The 12120-nt window shown below is 48.9% G+C and overlaps 1 protein-coding gene across 2 annotated transcripts in view; it reads right to left on the bottom strand.

The window, feature by feature from the left end:
- Positions 1-12120, bottom strand: part of BICD2 (BICD cargo adaptor 2) — a 54122-nt gene that overhangs the window by 4603 nt on the left and 37399 nt on the right. For both annotated transcript variants that reach the window (XM_020883134.2, XM_020883136.2), the window contains exons 3-6: positions 5318-5470; positions 3151-3585; positions 1526-2533; positions 1126-1277 (exon numbers count right to left, since the gene is read on the bottom strand). In XM_020883134.2, coding sequence (XP_020738793.1) covers positions 1126-1277; positions 1526-2533; positions 3151-3585; positions 5318-5470 — 1748 coding nt within the window. The remainder of the gene's footprint in view (positions 1-1125; positions 1278-1525; positions 2534-3150; positions 3586-5317; positions 5471-12120) is intronic.

Here is a 12120-nt window from a genome sequence, read left to right as displayed (position 1 = left end):
GGATGCCCTTGAAGGCCTCCAGCTGGCCCAGGGGAGCAAGTTAGAGATGTGATGTCACTTGGCTCTCAGGATGTGGGGATAAACCCGAGGGCAGGAATCTGTTTGTTCCTGGAACAGCCCAGGCACACAGCATGTGCTTAGTTAAGTCTGGGACAAACAGCCAACCAGGGACTGGGAAAAGCATCTGCCAACTGTGACACGGGCCTTCTACCTGTGTAAGGATCTGGGCGAGAAATGCCCACTCTGAGTCTGTCCCTGAGGGAGAGAGTATGACTGGGATAAGGGGGTAGTGGGCACACCCACCCTGCACCCCCATCCACCAAGGCCAAGGACAGTCAGCAAGCTTCAACCTTTGCCCAGAGGTTTGCCATCTGGGCCCCATCTGAAAAGTCACACTTTTAAACAACACAAGTTGAGGAAGCAAAGGTCAACACTGAACTCTTTCCCAAACACTCTGCCCACAAGCAGGGAGCTTGTCCCTCCGCTCCCACATCGCTGAAGCTCGGGGAATGCCCAGCGCCCTGACACAGAGCAGAGCAGACCCTGAGCTCAGCCCCCACCTATGTGACCAGGATTCTCAGCCTCCCCGCCCTGAGGACACACCAGGCCTATCCAGAGAGCACGCCCCGGGTGCTTGACTGACTGTGGCCAGCAGATGGCACCAGGCCTCTCTGAACAGGAAGACACCCAGAACCAGGCCCCAGAGCAGCCTCCAGCTTGGCCCTTGCCCAGGGTTCCTGGCCTCAGGACTGGCCTCAACAAAGATGCTGCCCACCACCCCCAACAAACCCCAACTGGTAGGGTCAGAGTGGGAGCACTGTGGCCTCACCACTGCTGGGAGGGGAACCTTTCTTCTAAAATAGACGAACTTTACACCAAGTTCTGGAAAGCAAGCTCCTCATTTTTTATCAGTGACTTGCCCACTTGCCTGCTTCTCTTTTAAAGCTCAAGCCTCCAGCCTGGCCACTAAGGACCCGCACTCTTAGCCTCTGGCTTCCAACTTCTTCATTTTACACAAAGTAGAGAAAAAACTTGGGCCCCTGGGTTTTCACAAATGGCAGAAATGGAAATTTCCCACAGGGCCAGGTTCCTGGGCTGCTGAGCAGTGACAACAGTAAGCATTACCTGGTGGCAAACATAGCACGCAGTGAGGAGAAGGTGGCCGCGTCCTCCTTGAGGGCCTTGAGCTCATTGCGCAGCTTCATCATGGTCTCAGTCACCATGGCCTTCTCGTTCTCGTACTTGCTCTTTAGGTTGGCGAGGGCCACCTCTGCCGTCTGCGGGGTCAGAGTTGTAAAAGACAGGCAGACAAGGTGTCAGGAGGGGTCCGCTGCCCTGGTCAGCACTACAGATCAAGGCCCCAGCCAGCCCTGGGCCCCTGAGACCCAGCCCCTCCCCACAGCACCGAGGTGAGGTTTTCGCTCATCTTTTCTTCAAGCTGGGGCAGGACCAGATGGGAAGCCAGGGAGGCTGAGAAAGCCCCCACCCACCTCCCCGCCCCCGCTGGACCCGCGCGCCGGCACACCTGCTTGTTGGCCTTGAGCACCGTGCGCAGTGTGGTGATCTGCTCCCGCTTGGTGCTCAGCAGCGACTTCAGCTTCAGGATCTCCTCCATGAGTGCCTCCCGGTCCTTGTCGGCAGCCGGGCCCAGCTCCTGGGAGGCCAGGCGCTGCCGAGACAGCTCCGTGGTGCGGTCCACGGCTGCCTGCAGGTGCCTGATCTGATCACGGATGATGGCAATCAGATTGTAGATGTTCATGGGCTCTCGGCGGGGGTCGCTCAGGGGTGAGGGCAGAGAGGAGCCAGGCGAGGGGCTGCTGTCCCTGGCCCTACCCTCTGCGGGTGGTGGGCCCTTGGGCAGGACAGGTGAGCGGCGCTCACGGGTCTCAGGGCTGCAGCTGCCGGTGCCAGCCGGGCCCTCACGGTAGTAGTCCAGCACCACACGGGTGGGTGTCTCATTGTTGCACATGCACACGTGGTGGTAGAGATTGGCCAGTTCCTCGCTAAAGGTCACCAGCTCATCCTGGGCCACGCTCAAGCTGCCTTGTGTCTCACCTGCAACGTCGCTCACCTTCTTCAGCTCCATCTGCAGCCGGGCCAGGAGCTCACGGTCCTGGCAGCTGGCTTTCTCCAACAGGGAGACCTTCTCGGTGAGCGCCTGGCTCTCAGCCTCATGCCGGCCCTTCTCCTCAGCGTGCTGGGCTTCGCTGGCCTCGTGAGCACTGCGCAGGGCCTTCAGCTGCTCCCGGAGGTCACCAGCCTCTGCCAGGGCCACACGGTACTTGCAAGCCAAGATCTCAGGCCCGTTGATGTCCACCTCATAGTAGTCACCATCCTCGTGGCTGTCTCGCTCCTTTTCACTGTCCAGGGCTGTCCGCCGCTCCTTGCTGGCCTGCAGGCGCCGCAGAGCGCTCAGGTTCTCCGTGAGGCGGCTCACCTCCTCATGCTGCTCTGACAGGGCCCCTCGTGCTTGCTCCAGCTGCTTCTGTGTGTCCTGCAGTGTTGCCAGCAAGCCCACCTTCTCCCGCTCCACCTGCAAAGGCAGAGCAAGGGACCGTCAACAGCCCACAGGAGTCTCTGCCCTCAGAGAACCCCTGGACAGTCCGGACCACATTCATCACCCTGCTGAGCTCTCTGTGATAAATTCGGGTCGCGGTGTCAAGTGTGGGGCTATGATGGCTCCTCCCCCTGCCCAGCTGTGGGGCCAAGTGAGTCCCTCCTTAGAGACATGCAGCAAACCAAGAGGCAGACCCTGGGGTTCTGTTCTGTTGGGGCAGGAAACCCTGACGTGTCTAAAGGACACAGCATAGGAAACCATATGTGGAGACCTCAGAGAGATGTTAAACCTCTGGCGGTGCCCAAACTCATAACCAGAAAACTACTTCTCTGGGCATCTTCCACCTATGATGCTGCAGTTCCAATTAGGTAACAATACAGAATTACCTACGTAAAAGAGATGTAAGTAAAATACAGTGCATAGCATTTAAAAAATTTACAAAGTGTCAGGCAAGCACTGTCCTGGTGAACAGCAGGTCTGGCCAACACCACTGGAGACAGCAGTGGAGGTGGGGATGGCGCACACGGGCCCAAGGCCCAGGGCTGTGGCACAAACCGGATGGGGTGGGGTCCCAGCACCATCTACCCGCTCACCTGCATTAGCTGCTGCTTAAGCTTCTGGATCTCAGAGATGTTGAGCTCGCTGAGCAGGTCAGAAACGAGGCTGGGAGGGGGTGGAGTGAGGCCGTCCTTGGTGGGCGTGGAGGTCTTGTTGTCCAGCGGCACCTTGCCCAGGCCACCGTGCTCGAAGCCATTGGCCAGGGCCTCGGCGTCGTCACCAAGCTTGAGGCCGTCCAAGGAGACGTGCAGGTGGCTGGTGTACAGAGAGTCGTTGATGCTCATGTAGTGCGACAGCTCCTTGCGCAGGCTGTTCTTCTGCTCCCGCTCTGTCTTCAGAGTTTCCAGAGCTTCCTCCAGCTGCCGCTCCGAGATCTCCTTGAGCCGAATGGCATCCTCCAGCTGGCTGTTGAGATATTCGGTCTCTTCCTCTAGACGCTTGATCTCATGCTTGAGGCCCTCAAACTCCACCTGTGAAAGAGAGGTTGACACTCTTCTATCCCCGCGGGATGGGGAAGAAGCACCATCGTGGTGACTGAACAGCTGGGACAACATGGATACTCAGAGGGTTGCAGGCATGAGGTGCACACAGGAAATGCTGAGCTCGCGCCTGGGACACGTGTGCACGTGGTGTGAGCAGTGCGAAAGCATGAGACTTGCTCAGCACCAAAGATGCCCTGGAAATCAGAACACACCCACACTGCAAATCTGTTAGGTAACTTAAAATGCTACCAAGTATATATTGATTTTAAATTCTACAAAACGATTTCATTATCGCTAAGAGTTGATTAAATACTTTTAAGATATATAAAATATGTATCTAGATGTGCAATGTGACCATCACTTCTAATCACATTTCAAAATGAAGGAACTAAAGCTCCCACTGGAGTGGGATGTGCCTCCACTGTACACACCACCCTGACTGAGGCGCCCAGGTACAAGGGGGAGAGGCAGAGTCCAAAGCTGTACGTGCTAAAACAGTATTTGCAGGCGGACAAGGAAGGAACAGACAGAAACCAATGTTTGGTGTGGGTACTCAGGGTCTATGAGCAACTTTTGAAAAATGGGTATTATTCTGCAACATCTGTGCAAGAAACGAGGAGTAAATCACTCAAGAGGCAGGTGGATGAGGGTCTCTGTGAGCTGATGACTGGAGCAGGGGAACCCCAAGGGGAGAGGCCAGACTCCACCATGTGCCACTCATGGTCTGGTTTCCCACTCCTCGGGATGCCTGACCCACAGATGAGCACAGCGTCACAGAGGGTCTGCCGAGCAGCCAGAGGCGCAGCTCCGGTGCCTGTGATCCTGGGAGGAGATCCACTTGCTCCAGCTCCAAGGGTCAGAAGGTCTGCTACCAGCTTAAACACACAGGCCCACACTTCCTTATGCAGGATTTAAATACCCAGGTCCCCAATTTGGGGATTTGTGGGATAAAGGTCCCCCTAGTCCCCAACCTGTGAAGCTGTGGTTCTTGGACAGTTAGGTGACAAGGGCAGGCCTTGAGGGGCCTGAGTGCCCAGGACCCCCTGGGTGTCCTGTCCCAGGTAGAAGTGACCCTCTTGTCCTCTCACAGGTGGAGGCGACCCTTCTGTCCCCATTCTGTCACAGGTGGGGAGAGGAGATCTCCTGTCCCTGTCCTGTCCCAGGTGGAAGTGCTCCTACTCGTCCCACCCATTTTTATGTTACTTGAGAACATCATATGACAGCTTGGACATCTCCACACTGCTCAAGGGTCACTACGCTTCACCCCAGGGTCCAGGACCATATGGGGTTCAAAGGAGGCTAGAAAACATGATACAGCAGGAGGAGTGGGTACACTGATAGCTCTAGGGTTCCACAGGGCATACGGACAACGCTGGTCTCCTGTTGGCACCTGAAATGAGACAGAGCCAGACACCCAGCCTCTGGGGTCTTTTGGTATCACCTCTTCATCACCTCCATTCTTCCTCCCATTTTTTGCTGGCTGGAACACCTTGGTCAGTCTAATTGCCAGCCAACAATATAGCCGGAGGCTTTGTTTTTCTGTTCTTGAAGGGGCGGGGCCCTGCTGCCCCTTGAACCACAGTGGCATATAACCCCCAGCCTGAGTGTGGAAGGAGGGAGGGAATGTCTTCTGACCATGGAGACAACAAAGTCAGGGTTAGGCCAGGGCTGTGGCCCAGAGCTAACCCACCTATCCCACCTGCCTGGCCCAGATACTTACCTGATTCTGCCTGAGCACAGACACCTGCTTTTGCAGGCTGATATTTTCCTCCTCCAACTCCGAGTAGTCCTGCAGCAGGCGTGCCTCCCGGAACTTGTACTCCTTGATGTCATCCCGAAGGCGGCCGCGCTGAATCTCTACGTTCTGATTGATCTGCCAGGAGGAAGGTGGATGTGAGAAGCCTGCTCTAGTTGGTCTCACCACTCCTAAGGCAGAAAGGGCTCAGTGCAGCCAGGCCCATCATGGTAGCCACACAGCCAGGACGTGGAAGCCCAGGCTTGCCGTGGTGTCCAAGGCAGCCACCTGACAGTGCTGGGGCCGTGAGCTGTGTGGTGTGCGGGTGGACAGCACAGTCTCAGCAGCTCTGACCCTTGCTTTCTTCGTGTGTAAAAGGGGGTTAAAAGCAGTTCCTCTGTCACACGCTGCTGGCAGCATGTACACTGGGGCAGTGCTGTGGAAACAGTCTGCAGACACTCAAACAGCTCAGCACAGGGTTAAAGCTGACCCAGTGGTGGGCGTCGGCATGCACTCCAAAGACAGAAAAACACATGTCCACGCAAAATCTTGTGAGTGAATGTTTAGACACTGTTCATAACAGCAAAGGCAGAAACAACCCAAATGTCCACCAACTGAAGAGATAAACAACATACGGTATATTTATACAACTGGACATTACTATACATGCTGTAACACAAATGGACCTTGGAAACATGAGCACAAGAAGAGGTATTAGTGGTCATGTGCTGTATGACGTCACTTATATGAAATATTGAGAATAAGCAAACCCACAAGACTGAAAAAGCAGATCAGTGGTTGCTGGTGGTGGGGTGGGGCAAGGGGAAGATGGGAAGGAGAGTGACTGTTAATGGGGTTTCTTCTTGGAGTGATGAAATGTTCTAAAATTGATTTGGGATGGTGCATGAATCTGTAAATGTACTAGAATCACTGACTGCATACTTCCAAATGGGTGATTTGTAAGGGATATGAATTATCTCAATAATTCTATTAAAAAAGTCCCTGCCTCCAAGTTGTCTGGGGGATTCAAACATGCATGGAGAAAGGCAAGTGCAGACCTGGCATGAACTGTGCCATCTAGACCGCTGGGGATTCTCAACTGGCTACTACTCTGTGCCAAGGGCCAGGACCTGGGTCCCCTGGCCAACATTCTGGAGCCATTGTATACATTGTAGGATGTTTAGCAGCAGCCCCCACACCTGCTGTGACCACAGAAACTGCCTCCAGACACAGTTGGTGCCCCTGGAGACAGAATCGTCTCTAAGGCAAACTCTCCATCTCTCCCCACATTCTTGGCCCCAACATTCTAAGCAGCCTCCCCTACATACCTGCAAAGATCTAACGCCCACTGCCTTGGCTAGAAGCACCATCACCCACTGGGCCCCAGAACTCACTCTGTCCTTCTCTCCTAGCACAGCAGCCTCTCTGCTGGTGCTGAGGTTTCTTGTGAAAACATTCATGCATACACTTTGCAGACAAGATTCTACAATTCCACATAGGTATGCATGGAAAAGCAATGTCAGATTGATAAAATGAAATAGGACCAATAAGAAAAGAAGAACCCAACAAAAAGGGGAACGAGTTATTACATTTATCAAGTACTCCTGACAAATGCTTACTACCAAAATCTCCAGCAAATGGACCGATGCAGTCCCCTCATTAAGTGACACAAGGAGGTACCCAACAGATGACATGGGAAAAAAACAGACACCAAATTACTGACTGCAGTGCTGGCGGAGTGGCAGCTGTGCAGCGCTGGCATCTGAGGAGGCCTTACAAATAGCTGTGAAAAGACGAAGAGTGAAAAGCAAAGGAGAAAAGGAAAGATATTCCCATTTGAATGCAGAGTTCCAAAGAATAGCAAGAAGAGATAAGAAAGCCTTCCTCAGTCATCAGTGCAAAGAAACAGAACAAAACAATAGAATAGGAAAGACTAGAGATCTCTTCAAGGAAATCAGAGATACCAAGGAAACATTTCATATAAAGATGATCTCTAAAGGACAGAAATGGTATGGACCTAACAAAAGCAGAAGATATTAACAGGTAGCAAGAATACACAGAAGAACAATACAGAAAAGATCTTCACGACCCAGATAATCATGATGGTATAATCACTCACTTAGAGCCAGGCATCCTGGAATGAGAAGTCAAACAGACCTTAGGAAGCATCACTACAAACAAAGCTAGTGGAGGTGATGGAATTCTAGTTGAGCTATTTCAAATCCTGAAAGATGATGCTGTGAAAGTGCTGCACTCAACATGCCAGCAAATTTGGAAAACTCAGCAGCGGCCATAGGACTGGAAAAGATCAGTTTTCATTCCAATCCCAAAAAAGGTAATGCCAAAGAATGCTCAAACTACCACACAATTGCACTCATCTCACACGCTAGTAAGATGATGCTTAAAATTCTCCAAGCCATGCGTCAACAGTATATGAACCCTGAACTTACAGATGGTCAAGCTGGATTTAGAAAAGGCAGAGGAAACAGACATCAAACTGCCAACATCCGTTGGATTACTGAAAAAGCAAGAGAGATCCAGAAAAACATCTACTTCTGCTTTATTGACTATGCCAAAGCCTTTGACTGTGTGGATCACCACAAACTGTGGAAAATTCTTAAAGAGATGGGAATACCAGACCACTTGACCTGCCTCTTGAGAAATCTATATGCAGGTCAGGAAGCAAGTTAGAACTGGACATGGAACAACAGACTGGTTCCAAATAGAGAAAGGAGTATGTCAAGGCTATATACTGTCATCCTGCTTATTTAACTTATATGCAGAGTACATCATGAGAAACGCTGGGCTGGAGTAAGCACAAGCTGGAATGAAGATTGCCAGGAGAAATATCAATAACTTCAGACATGCAGATGACACCACCCTTATGGCAGAAAGCAGAGAAGAACCAAAGAGCTTGTTGATGAAAGTAAAAGAGCAGAGTGAAAAAGTTGGCTTAAAACTCAACATTCAGAAAACTAAGATCATGGCATCTGGTCCCATCACTTCATGGCAAATAGATAGGGAAACAGTGGAAACAGTGGCAGACTTTATTTTGGGTGGCTCCAAAATCACTGCAGATAGTGACTGCAGCCATTAAACTAAAAGACACTTACTCCTTGGAAGAAAAGTTATGACCAACATAGACAGCATATTAAAAAGCAGAGACATTACTTTGTCAACAAAGGTCCATCTAGTCAAGGCTATGATTTTTCCAGTGGTCATGTATGGATGTGAGAGTTCGACTATAAAGAAAGTGGAGCGCTGAAGAATTGATGCTTTTGAACTGTGGTGTTGGAGAAGACTCTTAAGAGTCCCTTGGACTGCAAGGAGATCCAACCAGTCCATCCTAAAGGAAATCAGTCCTGAATATTCATTGGAAGGACTGATGTTGAATCTGAAACTCCAATACTCTGGCCACCAGATGCGAAGAACTGACTCACCAGAAAAGACCCTGATGCTGGGAAAGATTGAAGGTGGGAGAAGAAGGGGACGACAGAGGATGAGATGGTTGGATGGTATCACTGACTCAATGGACATGAGTTTGAGTAAACTCCAGGAAATGGTGATGGACAGGGAGGCCTTACGTGCTGCAGTCCATGGGGTCGCAAAGAGTCGGACATGATTGAGCAACTGAACTGAACTGAAATTACTAACTGGCATGCAAGGCTTATCAGGAAAGCAAAACTCCTGAGAGGCAAAAATAAACAAAATAACACAGTGTGAGTGGCAATCTGAGGAAACATATACTTATCTGCTTCCTAACAAAGTTCTACATACACCTTGACTCTGGCCATTTCCCTCGCTTACCACCCAACTGATTGTTACAGTTAATTTTAATGTCAGCTTATCTAGGCCCTGGCATCCAGATATTTGGTCAAACACCAGTCTAGATGTCACCATTCAGGTATATTTTCAGATGAGATTAACATTTAAATTCACAGACCCACTGAGTAAAAATGTGGATCCAGTCAGTCAAAGGCTTAAAAAAAAAAAAAAAAGACAGCCTTCAGACTGAAGCCGCAACATCAGCTCTTTCCTGAGTCTCCAGCCAGATGGCATAACCTGCAGATTTTGGATCTGCCAGCCACCACAACTGAGTGAGCCAATTCCCTACAATAAATCTCTGCCCCCCACCCCTCGACCCAGCACCCTGCAAAACACATACCCCTATCGATCTGTTTCTCTAGAGAGTCCTCGTTAACTCAATGATTGATATATAAGAATTGTGCTTTGGATATCAGAGAAGAAAAAGAAATAAAAGGAATCCAGATTGGAAAAGAAGTAAAACTCTCCCTGTTTGCAGATGACATGAGCATGATACCATACACAGAAAATCCAAAAGATGCTACCAGAAAATTACTAGAGCTAATCAAAGAGACATAAGACCTGTATGCAGAAAACGGTAAGATACTGATGAAAGAAATTAAAGACCATACAAATAGATGGAGAGATATACTATGTTCTTGAATTGGAAGAATCAATATTATGAAAATGACTATACTACCCAAAGCAATATACAGATTCAATACAGTCCCTGTCAAACTGCTAATGGTATTTTTCACAGAACTAAGACAAAAAATTTCACAATTTGTATGGAAACACAAAAGACCCCAAATAGCCAAAGCAGTCTTAAGAAAGAAGAAGGGAGCTGGAGGAATCAATCTTCTGACCTCAGACTGTGCTACAAACCTACAATCATCAAGACAGAAATACACAAATGTATTTCCATACATAGAAAACAGAAATATAAGCCAATGGAACCGGGTGAAAACCCAGAGATTAACCCACGCACTTATGGGCACCTTATCTTTGACAAAGGAGGCAAGACTATACAATGGAGAAAAGACAGCCTCTTCAGTAAGTGGTGCTGGGAAAACTGGACAGCTACATGTAAAAGAATAAAGTGAGAACATGTCCTAACACCATACACAAAAACAAATTCAAAATGGATTAAAGACTTAAATATAAGGCCAGAAACTATAAAGCTCTTAGAGGAAAACATAGGCAGTACAATCTTTGACATAAATCACAGCAAGATCCTCTTTGACCCACCTCCTACAGTAATGGAAATAGAAACAAAAATAAACAGATAGACCTAAATAAACTTAAAAGCAACTGACAAATGATTAATCTCTAAAATATATAAGCAGCTCATACAGCTCAATATCAGAAAAACAAACAGTCCAATCAAAAAAATGGGCAGAAGACCTAAACAGACATTTCTCCAAAAAAGACATTCTCCAAGTTGTTCAGTTGCCAAGTCTGTCTGACTCCTTGCAGTCCCATGAACTGCAGCATGCCAGGCTCCCCTGTCCTTCATAGTATCCCTGAGAGTAATGCTATCTAACCATCTCATCCTCTGGGCCCCTTCTTCTTTTTCCGTCAGTTTTTCCCAGCATCAGGGTCTTTCCCATTAAGTTGGCTCTTCGCATCAGGTGGCCAAAGTACAGGAGCCTCAGCTTCAGCATCAATCCATCCAATGAATATTCAGGATTGATTTCCTTTAAAATTGAATGGTTTGATCTCCCTGCTGATGGCCAATAATGAAAAGATGTTGAACATCGCTCATCATTAGAGAAATGCAAATGACAACTATAATAATGTATATCACCTCACACCAATTAGAATGGCCATCATCAGAAAAACTACAAACAATAAATGCTGGAGAAAAAGGAACCCTACTGCACTGCTAGGAATGTAAACTGATACAGCCACTATGGAGAACAGTGTGGCGATTCCTCAACAAACTAGGAATAAAACTACCCTATGACCCAGCAAGCCCACTACTGGGCATATACTCTTAGAAAAAGACAACTCAAAAAGACACGTGTACCCTAATGATCACTGCAGCACTATTTATAACAGCCAGGACATGGAAGCAACCTGGATGTCCATCAACAGATGAATGAATAGAAAAGATGTGGTACATATATATGCAATGGAGTATCACTCGGAGATAAAAAGGAACACATTTGGGTCAGTTGTAGAGGTAGATGACCCTAGAACCTGTTACACAAAGTGAAGTCAATCAGAAAAACAAATATTGTATATTAATACACATACACGGAATCTAGAAAAATAATAATGATGGACCTATTTACAGAGAAGAAATGGAGATGCAGACGCAGAGAACAGACTCACGGACACAGCAGGGGAAATAGAAGGTAAGACAAGTTGAGAAAGCAGCATTGAGATACCTACAGTATCATGTGTAAAACAGGCAACTGGTGGGGAGGCTGCTGCGTATCACAGGGAGCCCAGCCTGGTGCTCTGTGACAGCCCAGAAGAGTGGAACGGGGAGGGAGGCTCAGCAGGAAGGGGATAGATATATAATTATGACTGAGTCATGCCTTTGTACAGCAGAGGCCAGCACAGCACTATAAAGCAATTATGCTCCAATTAAAAAAAAAAATGCCCACTCAGTATGGGAAGACACAGGAGTTAAGGTAGTGAAACAGGGGCTGGAAGTGGGAGCTGTTGGTCAATGAAAAATGTAAATGGACTTCACTTAAAACGTAACAGCTCTCCTCAATGAAACGAGTGGTCCTAAGGTGGACAGAAAAAGGACAGAGGAAGAGCCTAGGCCAGCTTGACTGCCGAGTCACAGCCCTCTGCACCCCAGAGCCTGTGTGCCCAGGCTGCACCAGAAACCTCTGTTGAGCTGCACCCTAGCAGAGTCTGCCTGCACAGGAACCATTTTTGTTTTTATTGAGATATAATTCACATACCACAGAGTTCAGCCACTGACAGTGTACAATTCAGTGGTTACAGTTTATTCACAGTTGTGC

Source organism: Odocoileus virginianus, chromosome 31 (assembly GCF_023699985.2).
Source record: "Odocoileus virginianus isolate 20LAN1187 ecotype Illinois chromosome 31, Ovbor_1.2, whole genome shotgun sequence".
NCBI lineage: Eukaryota > Metazoa > Chordata > Mammalia > Artiodactyla > Cervidae > Odocoileus > Odocoileus virginianus.
This window is presented reverse-complemented; position numbering and strand designations above follow the sequence as displayed.